The 14,829-nt window shown below is 35.4% G+C and overlaps 1 protein-coding gene across 3 annotated transcripts; it reads left to right on the forward strand.

Moving 5' to 3' along the window:
- Positions 1-1,314: 1,314 nt before the first annotated feature.
- Positions 1,315-14,395, forward strand: LOC103724322 (14-3-3-like protein D). 3 transcript variants are annotated; one of them, XM_008815545.3, is made up of 7 exons: positions 1,315-1,517; positions 1,618-1,924; positions 2,013-2,100; positions 6,375-6,484; positions 6,565-6,713; positions 13,733-13,785; positions 13,918-14,395. In XM_008815545.3, exons 1-7 carry the CDS (start codon positions 1,445-1,447, stop codon positions 13,918-13,920), a joined length of 783 nt encoding a protein of 260 aa, XP_008813767.1. In that variant the 5' UTR covers positions 1,315-1,444; the 3' UTR covers positions 13,921-14,395. The 3 variants fall into 3 exon arrangements, with proteins under 3 accessions (XP_008813767.1, XP_008813768.1, XP_038981439.1); XM_008815546.4 differs by having other exon boundaries at positions 13,736-13,785; XM_039125511.1 differs by lacking the exons at positions 13,733-13,785; positions 13,918-14,395 and adding an exon at positions 11,822-13,149.
- The last annotated feature ends 434 nt before the right edge of the window (positions 14,396-14,829 follow it).

Consider the following 14,829-nt stretch of genomic DNA (forward strand, 5'->3'; position numbering starts at 1 on the left):
TTGGACATGATACAAATGAGTAATACTCACAGAAAGCAGTGCTTGAAAGTGGGCCATACCAAGGCTTAAAATTTTATTTACACTAGATAAATTATTCTTAGATACTTACAGCATTGATACAAATTAGCCACCTATTGCTGCCTAAAAAAAAAAAAAAAACAAACAAACAAACAAACGATGCGTGATGTAAAGTTTAACACTGTTAAAAAACGACATGCAATGTACAAAGGTTGAAAACTAAATGTTAGAAGACCGCTTTAATAATTTACTGGTATAACCTGCAGAATGCATGAAGGCAATTTTTTTTCTTTCTTCAACTATTTTTAAAATACAATACCAATCAAATGATCAAGCTGAGCGGATTGATATCCGAGTCAAGCTCAAGCAGCTCGCGAGCTGCTCGACTCATTGCACCCCTACAAATGACAGATATAGAAAACAACATAATAGCGACAAGTACCAAATTATTTTCTAAAAGAAATATTTAATATTAATATTATGATATATCATCACTATATAAAATTCTAATAGTATATATTAATTTACTAATATAGTACAATATTTATTATAAAATAATTAAATCGTGATCCAATCAATGTATGGTAAAGAAATAGAAATTAAAGTAATTTAGTGACCTTGTTTGTGATACGGAAAGGATGCAACATTATTAGAAATTATTTTTTATTAGTGAGCGTACATTAAGCAAACAAATTATCAATAATTTAGTAAATTTCTATATTAATTTAGTAGCACTAACAAATTTATTCGATAAGATTTAATAAACTAATAAATTTCTTATTAACGATATTATATAATTATATCGCGATAAAGAATAGTATTGAAAAGAAACCCTATTTATTATTAGATAAGTAATGTAGTCAATGAAATGTGCTTTTTTTTTTTTAAAAAAATCAGTTGATATCGATTGAACATTTGAAAATATTTCAATATATTCTTTGCGAATTCAATGGAAGTTATATTGATTGAAAAATATAAAACATCAGCTGTCCTGCAAGACCCGCCTTAGGTAGTGGGCCACCACCGTTTCCAGTCTAAAATAGACGTCCGGGTCTAATGCAATATAAATCAGACCGTCCAAACAGTACCGTTCCAATTGTCACCGTCCACTTTTATTTAGGGGCCAGGCGCCAGCTCAGAATGCAACGCGCCGAAGAAACGCGTACTTTTCACGCTCATCCTATCGACGTAACCGCTATCTCACACATCGACGGACAGGTTATGACTTCTAAGAATCACAACGCGGCATATCCGTAAATTCAGGAAAGTTCAGGGGCATATCTCAGTCTATGGCCGCTGTCCGTTTGCGTTACCTTTTCCCCTCTTCGTCCCCATTACCGTAGAGCTCGCGAGCCCGGAGCTCGGAGACGAAGAAGCGAGAGGAGAGCGAGAGAGAGATCAAGGTAGAGCTCGGATCCGATCGATAATGGCGTCTCAGAGAGAACGCGAGAACTTCGTTTACATCGCCAAGCTCGCCGAGCAAGCCGAGCGCTACGAAGGTAGGCTTTCCTCTCGCGATCTCGATTCTTAGGGTTTCCCCTCTTCGATCGGTGATAGGGGTAGGGTTTTAATCCGATCCGTGTTTTTTCCCCTCCACAGAGCTGGTGGAATCGATGAAGAAGGTCGCGAAGCTCGATGTGGAACTGACGGTGGAGGAGCGGAACCTGCTCTCCGTGGGCTACAAGAACGTGATCGGGGCGCGGAGGGCGTCGTGGAGGATTCTCTCCTCGATCGAGCAGAAGGAGGAGGCGAAGGGGAACGAGAACCATGTGAAGGGAATCAAGGAGTACCGGCAGAAAGTGGAGTCAGAGCTCTCGAATATTTGCAATGATGTCATGGCCTTGATCGATGAGCATCTCATCCCTTCGTCCTCCGCCGGGGAATCATCAGTTTTCTACTACAAGATGTGAGCCACATCTGATTTTTTGGGGCCAAGATTTCGTAGATTGTTAGAGATTTTTGGGGTGTTGAGCAGTTTTACTATTTGATTACAGGAAGGGTGATTACTATCGCTACCTGGCGGAGTTCAAGACCGGAAATGACAGGAAAGAGGCGGCAGAGCAGTCCCTTAAGGCATATCAGGTATATATATTGATTTCCCATCCTCCTTTAATCACTGTTAGAACTTTTCTAATTTTTTAATTGTATTAGTTGTTCGCTTTTTTTCCCTGCTTGCACTCTTTGTTGAATAACTTTACCTTCTGGCCACAGCAAGCATTACACCAACACTTGCATTTGGTTCTCTGTTTTTTTTCCTGTGGTCTGTGAACAAAATATTTTGTTTTTAAATTATGTAAGTGATAAATATTTGGCTTTTACATGAAGCATAAAATTGCATTTCCTGCATGTGGATTTCTTGTGTTTATTGTAGCTTTATCTGCTAATTGATTGATTAATGTCTTCAATTCGGTTGTTGAACTTTGCATTGGTCAACATATTTAGAAAGTGTTCCGATATGGTTACGTGCATTCACCCATAGTGCATGTTAATTCCCAAAATTTATTTCTAACTGGATATTATTGATTTTACTGTTTTTTAAGGCAATCAAAGAATCAGAACTTTTTAAGAATTGCATCTTTGATGACCACATATCCTAGGTTTATTGCCTTTTTATCCAGTATCATCGCTCCTTGATTTGGCTATTTTGAACATGAATGCTAAAACGTGTGCCAACACGGTTACAAGTGCAGTACAAGTGTTATACAACGTGATACAAGAACTAAGTTATTGATTGTTTTCCCACTTATAGGGGATTCCATTAGATGCAAAAATATGTAAAATTTGATGCTTTTCACATGCTTAAGTTTAATTATTTTATTTAAGATTTATAAATATCTATATCCCGCACTTTATATAACAAGAAAATATTGCAGTTCTTGGAAAGTTAAGATTGTCATCATCAAGCCAAAGTATGGAAACATCTTCCATAAATTCTGAAGACAATAATTTAATAAAAAATGCTCAAAAAATAGAATATCCGAAAAATCTGGATGACATACAACTGGACAATTCCAAAAGTAATGCCTGGTGAAATATATCACATAGGACTTCTTGATTTTAGTTCTAAAATGATCATAAAAATCATAGAGCAAACAATCCAAATAGATGGATCACCTCAAACTCTTAATTTATTGAGAGAAGAAGATATAAAAAGATATAAGAAAGAATATAAATTCCTACATATAGGAATGATACAGGTAGCATTTAAGCCCTTGACTTTATTATGAACAAATACTAGTCTCATGTCAATCATAAGAGATGGACGTTGCAATGATTTCAAGTCCTCCTTAGCAGCAGTAGTAGAAACTAGTCTCTGCCATGGACCAATATACTTAACTGCATTCCAAACCTTAGTCTGTCATTAACAGACTAAAATATATATGAAGCATTAAAATTAAACATAATCACATGTGGATATAATTATATACCAGGATCGAAAGTTATAGCAGTAAGCTATAGAATACACTTCAGAGTACTAAATAACTTAGCACCTAAAAATAAAATAAACACCCAAAAGGGTCAAACAACGTTAGTTACACGAACCTAGCAACTTCTAATATTGCCACAAATAGACTAATTACTTGGAATGCAATTAGCTTCCCAGATATATGGTCTTTGGAGGAAATAATTCCCACTCAACCTATATTAAATAGAAATATAGATCAGATAATACAAATGACTGATGGGTCAGTAGAAATTATGTTTAATAATTCATCAAGAAAAGTAAGAATCCCTAAAATCACTAGATCCCTATCAAGCAGAAACTTTGATAGGTACTACCAGGGCTTCAACTTCTCGGGAAAGAAGTGAAGAACTAAATGTGGTAGAAGGAATAAACATAAGTAAAAATAACATTCCTTATGGAATATACAAGGGTAAGGAATCTCCTACCCAATCAGATATGAGTTTTCAAATTAATTAATGTATTTTATAGAAGGAAGAAGAGCTCTTAATAAAGAGTTCCAGTCAGAAGGAAATAAAGGCTTCAGAAGTACTTTAAGCAATTCTCTCCATTAGAATTAAGATACTATAAAGAAAAATATTATGAAGAATTAAGAATCTAGAAAAGATGGCTCAGATGATATAAATGAAATGGTTAGAGCATTTCATCAAAAGATTGATATAGAATCTGATAACCAGAATAATGAAGAGTTATCAGAAGAGGAAATACCAAACTTAGATAAGTTTGAGGATCAATTAACAGAACTAAAAATTAATCTGATTAGGTACGAGCCTAAACCATTAGAAAAGTACTACTATAAAAGACCTTCACCATTAGACCTTCTACATGAGGAAAAAGAACCTTTCCAGAATTCTTACTTTCGAAAACATATCTTTGAATGGTACATAGATGCAATGAGTGATAAACAAATATTAGATACAATACATAGAATGTTAGTGTATTCTACTATATGTCATCAACATGGTAATACTGACCATGAAATTGCTAAATTCATCACAATAGGCTTTGTGGGACAACTAAGAGGTTGGGGGCAAGGATATGTTAATCAAAGCCGGAGAGATGAAATTTTAGGCCATATAAAGATAATAAAAATAGAGCCAGATAGGCCAACCAGTAGTAACACCCCAGGAACGAATACTGAACAAGATGCAGTATATACACTATGTGTTGCAATAATCCGAAATTTCATAGGAATAGAATTAAATCGAGCAGTATATACACTATGTGTTGCTCTTCTAATTACACTTCCTTCTATAAAATACATTAATTAATATGAAAATTCATATCTGATTGGGTAGGAGATTCCTTACCCTTGTATATTCCATATGGAATATTATTTTTACTTATGTTTATTCCTTCTACCACATTTAGTTCTTCACTTCTTTTCCGAGAACTTGAAGCCCTGGTAGTAGGAAGGGTTTCATACCTATCAAAGTTTCTGCTTGATAGGGATCTAGTGATTTCAGGGATTCTTACTTTTCTAGATGAATTATTAAACATAATTTCTACTGACCCATCAGTCATTTGTATTATCTGATCTATATTTCTATTTAATAAGGTTGAGTAGGAATTATTTCCTCCAAAGACCATATATCTGGGAAGCTAATTTCATTCCAAGTAATTAGTCTATTTGTGGCAATATTAGAAGTTCCTAGGTTCGTGTAAACTAAGGTTGTTTGACCCTTTTGGGTGTCTATTCTATTTTTAGGTGCTAAGCTATTTAGTACTTTGAAGTGTATTCTGTAGCTTACTGCTATAACTTCCGATCCTGGCATATAATTATATCCGGATGTGATTATGTTTAATTTTAATACTTCATATATATTTTGGTCTGTTAATGACAGACTAAAGTTTGGAATGCAGTTAAAGTATACTGATCCATGGCAGAGACTGGTTTCTACTACTGCTGCTAAGGAGGTCTTGAAATCATTGCAACTTCCATCTCTTATGATTGACATGAGACTAGTATTCGTCCCTAATAAAGTTAAGGGCTTAAATGCTACCTTTATTTTTTCTTATATCTTTTTATATCTTCGTCACTCGATAAATTAAGAGTTTGAGGTGATCCATCTATTTGGATTGTCTGCTCTATGGTTTTTATGACCATTTTAGAACTAAAATCAAGAAGTCCTATGTGATATATTTCACTAGGCATTACTTTTGGAATTGTCCAGTTATATATGTCATCCAGATTTTTTGGATATTCTATTACTTGAGCATTTTTTATTAAATTATTGTCTTGAGAATTTATGAAAGATGTTTCCAAACTTTGGCTTGATGATGACTTTAAGTATATGATGTTATGATGTTATTGATCTTAGATATTTTATTGTATGATTATCCAACACAATCATTAGACTCTTGATATTTATCCTATCACAGGCGTTTCTCTGATCCTATCAATCTTGCCATATACCATGTTAATTTTGTTCCTTTGGTCAATAAGTCTCTAACCATTTCATTTATATCATCCAAGCCATCTTTTCCAGATTCTTCACTATCAGGGTTAGTCTTAGAATTTCTACTGACGACTCCGATGTGTATCCCTTTTTATTTTTTTTTCCAGAATTTTTATGAATTCTGGATTTGGTTTTTCTAATTTAAAGTCTTTTACCTCTGGTGGAGGCTGAATAATAGGAATCATTATCTCAAAAGAGCCAAATCACGAAATAATCTCATATGCTTCTTCTTTGTCTTCTTCTCCTCCTCTCTCTCTCTCTCTCACACACACACACACACACACACACACATCTTGTATTTCACAATTAAGACCTTATTTTGCTTCTCTACATTGTTTTTTGAATTGTCCGATATTCATAGTGAGTCTTGCTGCTGCTCTGCTATGTCACCTGTTATGGTGACGTTTCTGAGCATATGCTCAATCTATTTGCAGATGGCTTCAAGTACTGCTGAGGCAGACCTGTCTCCTACTCACCCTATTCGATTGGGTTTGGCATTGAACTACTCAGTTTTCTATTATGAGATCATGAGCTCACCTGAGAGGTATGCATTTGCAATAGGAGTTCAGATGTCTTCTATAATATCTTATTATGGATATAATGTTAGACAAACAATGATTCCAGGGCTTGCCACCTGGCCAAACAAGCTTTTGATGAAGCTATTTCTGAGCTTGATACATTGAGTGAAGAATCTTACAAGGATAGCACTCTGATCATGCAACTTTTGAGGGATAATCTCACCTTATGGACCTCTGACATCCCTGAGGATGGAGGTAATAGATGATCTGCTCTGAGGGCGACCCATTCAAGCACAGCTTCTGTTACTCTATGAATTTTTTAGGAGTAACCTCTATAATCTCATTTTAGTTAGCTGCAGTATCTGGGTACTTCTAGCATCATGCTGATTTTTCTAGTTTATATCTTATTACTAACATTTGTTTATGCATTCACAGCTACAACCTTTCTTTTGTAGGTTGGGTACTAGATGATGATGCCCACTCAATTTGCAATTCTGGGTTCTTGTGATTATGTATTTCTTGCTTTGACATTAATTTCAGAAACTGCTTGACTGTCTTAAAATGTTATGTGCTTGTTACTCTTTTCTTCCCATTTGAGGTCCATACAAATGATGTAGCTGCAGCCAGCAAAAGAGTCAGTTCTATGATATTGGAGTCCTGTTTGGCTGAATGTGTGCTGAACAGGGCTCAGTATTTGGCAAGACCTCTTGGAGACAAAGAAAAAGGCTGAACGCACATTGGGCTCCTTACGAATCTTATAATGAAATATAAACAACAAGGATCATCCTATATTTCCAAATTCTTTTTTGTTTGTTTGGCCAACTTTGGGTCATGAAATAACAGTAGTTGTGTCGACAGCAGAATGGTTGGGGAAAAAATCCATTGGGTTTTTTTTTAAAGAAAAATTCCTCTAATTGAGCAATATATGTGTTATTCTTTAAAAGGGATTATGAGATTGAGTTGTCAAAATTGTCTTTTTCTGAAGTATAGAAATTGCCATTAAAAAGAGATGTCTTTATTTTGAATTTTATGAATAATTGCATGGACCTGTTTATTATGGCCAAATTTTTGATAATGCTAATGGTTATGTTTTCTAACATTTACTTTCAAATTTTGGAGACGTATTTTGCAAGATTGAATAGAAGTATTTTACTAAGTTTCATCTTTCTTTCATTGATATATGCACTTTGAAAAAGATTGTTTGATATGATTTCAAAAGGGTTGAGCTTGCCATAGTTCTATTTTACTCAACATAAGTAGGAGCTGACAAATGAAATGGAGAAGACCTCTCTCTATGTAGTGCAATGTTCATCTGAAAGCACTGCTTTTTGAAATTTGTTCCCCCCCCCCCCCTCAATGAAAATTTTTTGAAGAAATGTTCTTGCAGAAACACTGTTCATCCATGAACACAATATAAGAAACATATCCATATTTGCCAATTTTAGTTGGCGTACTTAACGGTATAAGGGTATGGATGTAGATATATAGAAGAGAATGAATCAATCTTTGCATAATTAACCTTTCATGGTTGTGTGACACTTTGGATGTGTGCATGGAGAACAAAGGACTTGTTTTGGTTGGATGAGAATTGCAAAAGTGAAATTGCCCACTTCGAACCTTCACTTTTGAAATCACCTCAATGAGTTTACAGTTATAATTTACAGAGCTGGAGAGAAGTCCTGAATTGGCTGAATTGCAATTTGGTGGTCATTTCAGGCAACCAAACATCCTGATGTTACCACTTTTGGGAGCAGTCCATGTCAGGGTGCCGATTTCTTGGTAACTGAACGTGAGCAAAGTCAAAATTTGCTAGTCACTCATGTTAGACTAAAACCTTTTAAGTCCACTTTAGTAGTGACACACTTATATTGTGTAAAGAGTTAATGAAAGATATTATGATGAAAGCAATCTACAATAAAGGACTGAGTCCTTCCAAAATTTCATCCTGATGCTCAGTTTTTACTTGAACCTCTTAACAAGGTTTGTCAAATCGCCTAGATGGCCCTAAGCATTGACCCTTTTAAAGGCCTAGGTGAGATGCCTAGGTAATCACAAGGAATAAAATTGTATGTTTTCAATAAAAGCACATCAAAGAACACCTTCTATAGCTACTTAGGTTATGCAATAATGAAATATTTGATTTAATTATTTAAGAAATTTGCTAATAAGTGATCAGTATTTAAAACTTGTTAACAACATAGCACATTCATGTATCAATTAGTACACGAGGGAAAATGATATAAATGGACTTCTCTCATGAAGTAAATATGTACTTTCTACTTAGAGACAAACTAAGTTGGAAATTTTAATTCCTTTAATAAATTAATCTGCAAGGTGTTGAATCAAGACAAAGGCTTCCCTTAGGTGGTCAAGTAGCCACCTGGGTGCCAACCTATCCCTCTTAGTTGGCTGCCTTGCTTGAAGGTTTGGAAAATGCAATGGCCTGGGTGGTTGGGTTTTTGAATACCTAGGTGGCTGCTTATGGCAACCTTGCCTCTTAAGGATGTGGTCTTGAACTCTTGGACAAATATGATTATTTCCAAACAAGCCATACTCGTACTTGATAAGTCTTTTCTCAGATATTTGGCATAGATTTGTGCATCCAGTTCTGCCTAGGAGGCACAAATGCTTCAAATCACATGCCATCTTTGCATTAGATATGTACCTGATATCGATAATGGTCAGATACTTCTAGATACATGTCCAATAGTTATGTTAATTATCCTATTTTTCAAAATCAGAAAAGCACTGCAGATCAGTTCCACCTAGGAAGCATAAATACTTTAATCACATTGTCATTTCCATATTAGATATATAGGATATCGATAATTGTCAGATATTTCTAGGTTATATGTTTGAAACTTATATTAAGGATCCTATTTTTCAAAATTAGAAAAGGACTGCAGGTGCTGTTCGTACACTCAAGATGAGATGACTTTAAGAATGGTAGAATTCTGGTCACCGACCAATCATGTTTTGGAGACCTTTTAAGACAATGTCTTCGAATTATTAGGTACCCAAATTTGTCTTTATTTTACTTGTGGAGTTTTTAGTCCTTGTTATATAGTGGTATCCAGACATGCTTCCTAAAACCCCAAATATTTTGTTGTTTAAAATTTTTGTTAACATCTTTTATACACTTTCTATAAATTCCATAATCTGCCAAGACAAACAACCTGTTCCACATGAATGTCTTCCATGATCTGTATCGTATGAAATATCTATGTTTACTGTGGTCTGCAACTATTCTTTGAGAAGGTTCTAATGTTGAGCATTATTTTTCATTGGAAAATTTTGAAACCATTCAAGAGAAAGCTCCAATTAGGAGCCAACAAATTACTCAAGCTATGGCCATCTTCTAATTAGCTTTATAGAGCACAATGATGTTTTTTCCTGTCATGTCCCGACAATTGTGGACTCTAACTAATTTTTCTGTTTTCATATTTGATAAGTTCTATAGGTTTACTAAAATTGCACTTGCATCTTCATTGCTTGGACCAATGTTGTTAAGACCGATATTGTATAGGTTAACTGTAGAAGGGGGTTAATCGGGTTAGATTGCAAATCATGATATTCTCTTCGATTTCTTTTAAGCACAAAAGATGGTGTTGAAACAACATACAAGTTAAAAAGCATAATGAACTTGCGATTTAACAAATAATGAATAAAAAACCATCATATGGGGACACAAAATGTTCACTTTAAAAAGCCATAAGTTAATAAATATCATGTTCAGGAAATAAAAAAATTATATTTATAATTTTATTTAACCATATAAGCCACTGTAATATCTAAATTCGAACTATTTAAACCCCACAAAAAATGTTTATGGGCACGAGCGTATTGAACTCAATTCTCCATTGAAGAGATTTTAGAAAGAACCATTTTTTTTAATGGTAGTAGACATAACTCTAGGCCTAGCTCCAAAACAACTAAATCAATTTATTAAAAGTTGGTAGTTATAAAGGAAATTGTTGATTTGATGTCTTGGAAATTTATCAATGATGATATGGTCAGTCTAAAAGTCAGAAATCAATTGATGTTAAACATTGATATTCCAACTTTAATTTGTAAAATTATGACCTCAATAGGGATCTTACAATCCAAAAGATCCATGCAGTTCATGATCCGGATCCTCTGATCCAAATCTGGATCTTATGTTCCATGCTGATACCGAACTAGGGATCCAATGCAAATTGCGAAGGGTCATTTTAATTTCGACTGTACTAGCTAGATTGTGGATAAAATGGTTTGAATCATCGATAGTAATACCCTGACAATAATGCATTTGGACCAAGTAGCAACCAAAGTCTTCTACATAGGGTATTGCATTTGCTTTGGATTCTTGCTGGAACGTCGAATTTACTGAAAGTGTTTTCAAAATATCTGCTTCCTTGCGCCTGCTCTTTATTCTGCCAATTAAGGATCGACATTACGTTTCGTTACTATCTGGTGTGGAACAGGAGGTGTGTTGAGAGTACAATTTGTGTAATTGTTTTGTTGCCTTCTAAGATAAAGTTGTCAAGAGACTCAAGATGCCTCCTTTTCTCCCTACTTTTATGAAGATAACTGGGATGCTACTTCCATGCGGCTTTTCACATGTGGTTCCATGTTAGTTTTTCTCCCATTCTTGCGGCGCTGGAACATAAAGTTTTCTTGTGATACTATTAGCAGTCTAATATTTAAAGTATTAGGATTCCGAAGCATAATATCTTCTTGTGATACTGTTGTCCTACCATGTGAATGAAGTTGACCATATATTCTCCCCTTTCTCGAGTCCCTTGAAAGTACCAAGTTTTTTTTTTTTGCTGGACAAAAGGGGAAGGGGGGAGGAAGGGACAAGCCCACCCCCGCGTAGCAGCTCCCACTGGGCCCTCACCCCGCCTGGAGAATATTCGATACGGGCAGAAATGACCGTGTGTTGGCACCCCGGCCGCTTTTACTCATACCCTCTCCATCCGTGGGCTTGGCTCGGTTACCCCTCTGGGCTCCGGCACGAAAACCATACGTCACATCTGGCACCACCGAGGCTACCAGCAGAGCTATACACCCTTCTAAATCCCGTGTTCGAGCAGGAAGCATCCGGTCGCTATAATTTAATCGACGCCCATGCGTTTCGAACTCGGAACCACTTGGTTAGAAGTAAGGCTACGTTCCCACTGGGCTACCACCTCAGTGGTAAAGTACCAAGTTTTTTATCAACAAAAAAAATTTAAATGAGTATCCTCTGTCATCTTGGCTATTGTGCACATTCATCTCTTACCTACCTGAATGAGTTTAACAATTTCTTTGGTTTATTCTTTCTTGTCTCTACCAGCCTTATGTTACCCAGCTATTAAACATTTTTGATGTGCCATCGCCAGAATTCCCATTTCCCATGTGTTGGTGGAATGTGGATGGTGACAGACCTGGTAATGTGTCATTTTCCTTCCGTCTAGTGTCATATATCTAGACATTATATCCTTATATCTACTTAAACCATTTTTATCTCTGTTGGAAACTTCTTGAAAAATTTTAGTTCTTGTATCCTACTATTTGACCGACTAAAATCTTTTCCAATCATCAAGTAGCTTACAGAATACTGGCTTGAAATTGTAGGGGAGTAGGTAGTGCATGTAATTCTTTTGAGTTTCAGACAATTTAATGTGGTTTAATTCTCCTTTCTCTTTGTTCTTGATGTCTAGTACTTTTTAGGCCATTTGTTTCTTTATTTTTTTTTCTTTTGTTTTATGATTTGAAACTTACCATGGTTCATGTTTTTTAGGTTCACTTCATAGGTCAAGTATTCATGTATTATGAGTTCTAGCTATATGTCGCACTAAAATTGTTTTTATCAGACTTCTTTCATTTTGCTTTATTTCCAAGCATAAAAGTGTAAATTAGCAATTTAGCACATGAAATGCATTCCTTGGATATCTGGCTTCAATACAACGATTAAGTATTGTCTACTATGCTTGCACCAGTTTGTATACCTAGTTCATAACCTGTGCTAGGAATTTTGTTGAATATGCATTATTGGTCTCATATTAGAAACACATATGCTATGCATCTATAAACCACATGCATTGATAAGGAAACTACATGCTTTGAAAAGAAATATTTTGAGTATGAAATCTAAGTAAAAACTGTAGCGATGCATATGTGTTTTTTGTGGATCATAGGATATTGTTTGATATGGAGAAGATTGGATAGGACTAGGTTGGTACTTAACTGAAGTTGTCAAAGGCAGAGGGGCAACAAGGTCTCTCGTAGCTTAGGTGCAAGGTGCAGAGCAAGGAGTGGGCTTGTGCAATGCATATTTTAGGGGAAAGATTATATACACATTCTTGTAATTGTATTACATATAAACTAATGTTTGAAGTCTTGATATTGACATGGTACAACACCGTGCAGACAGTGTGTTTGTTGGCGCTCGGCTCAACCAAATTAAGATGTAATATCATGAGTCAATCAGTAATGGTAATGTGGGGTGTATTGTCACTAGTATGTTACTGGTACAGTTAAAGATGATAATATAAATGGATTGTTATGTAAGCGAAACTTAAAAGGGAAGGGAAAAAAATAAATGAAAAAGAGTTATCATGCTATCCCAATTGTTTCCTCAAAAACAAAAAAAAAGAAAGCATTAATTGATTGGCTAGGTTTTTGTTTTTGCTAAGACTTGGTTGGGGAGGTACTGATGACTTAAAAAATAAAAACAGTATAAGGGCATTTTGGTCAGAACATTTTATATACATAATCATTCTCAGGACTCCCATTCTGTAGGCTCGCAGTTCTTTTTTCTTGTTGTGGAAAGATGGTAGCACATCAAATTCATTAAGATGAGATGCAGCTAGCATGGACTTAACATCTTTGTGGGCTTCTTCTTAAACACTCTTCAATCTACTTATGTTTCCAGTTTGATCAACTTCCCTAGTTAGTTATAAGGCCTTCACATTAGCTATAATATTCCTTAACATTTCCCTTTGACCTTGCTCTTTCATGATTTTACCTTGTTTTATTTAACAGTATTCTTGCATGTTCTTGCTGTATCCTAGACATGATGTTAGTCAAATGTTCCTCGTTATCTTCTGTGTTCTTCAGCAATCATTGCTAAATTGAGGTTAGGTAAACTGTAGAAAATTTGAGATTATCTCCTCTAACCTTGTGTGTATCTCTCATCACTTTCTAGCTCAACCTTTTGAACTGATACCTAAGGAAACTATTTAAAATTTTTGATGTTTTCAACTCTTGGAAGATGCATTTGTAATGATATTCTCTAAATTTGGCTGCAGCAGAAGATGCTACAAAGGAAGGTGCTGGAATTAATGCAGTTGGAGATGCTGAGGTTGGCTTCTATAGCCAAGGAAATCTTTTAGGGTTATAAAGATTAGATGATCTGGTTACTCTTTTGCTGAAGTAGAGATTGTTCCATAAGCTGATTTAAAATCACTGTGTTCTTTTTTTTTTCTTTTCTCAGTAAAGCAGACCAATTGCGAGTTCTGACCTGGAAGGATGAGGATTCTGAGGCCATCCACGATGGTTTTGATCTTTTAGCTTAATTTTCAGGTATCTCCTTATATTCTTGTGCTTGTTTTAAGGGATTTTAACTGACAGTGGGACATATTTACAACTTGGGGTCGGAAGATCATGTTGCTTCTACTTGTCATCACATCCTTCTCATGCTTCATAATTTACAATGTTGGTGACATGGTGTTTGTGCTTTCAAGATTCGTTACATCAAATGTTATAGAGCAATGGACCACTCTCTTCAGCCTAGTTTTTTCAGGATGAGCATTGTCAGGTTAATTTTTTGCCCTAAATTGAAACTACTGAACTTATTCTGGTAAGTAAGAGTGGAGACTAAGTATTGGATGGGTGTAAGATAAAATGATGGATGTGATGACCTTGGTGATCACTTACATAGCTGCTCAATGATTTAATATTTTGTGAGATAATGAGATTTTCTTTGTTTCTCATTTCCTGATTTTTTTTTTATTTTTTATTTTTAAATTTTAAACATCTTCCTGAAAGTTTCATGAATGGCGTTGTGCTGGATAATGATGGCAGAGTGATCCTCCGAAACAATATTTTATTTCGTTCATGTTCTATTTTATTTTATTTTTATTAAGAACTGGGACTGATGGAAATCCAGCAAAAAATGAGGTTATTAAGGGTATGTTTGGGACGTTCTCGCCAGATCCAGTATGATCTGCAGGGAAGAGAGCGTTGTGGTGGTGGGGAGTTGTAGAAAAAGGATCTCGGGAGATTTTTTTTTTTTTTTTTTAAACACCTCTGGATCGGGCCATGACACTAAGTGATCTCCCTCACCCTTTCATGCACTCCGTGACTCCAACCCCTATCCATTCATCTGAATTTGGCTTGTCAAACA

The sequence above is a fragment of the Phoenix dactylifera genome, chromosome 4 (assembly GCF_009389715.1).
Source record: "Phoenix dactylifera cultivar Barhee BC4 chromosome 4, palm_55x_up_171113_PBpolish2nd_filt_p, whole genome shotgun sequence".
In the NCBI taxonomy this organism is placed as follows: domain Eukaryota; kingdom Viridiplantae; phylum Streptophyta; class Magnoliopsida; order Arecales; family Arecaceae; genus Phoenix; species Phoenix dactylifera.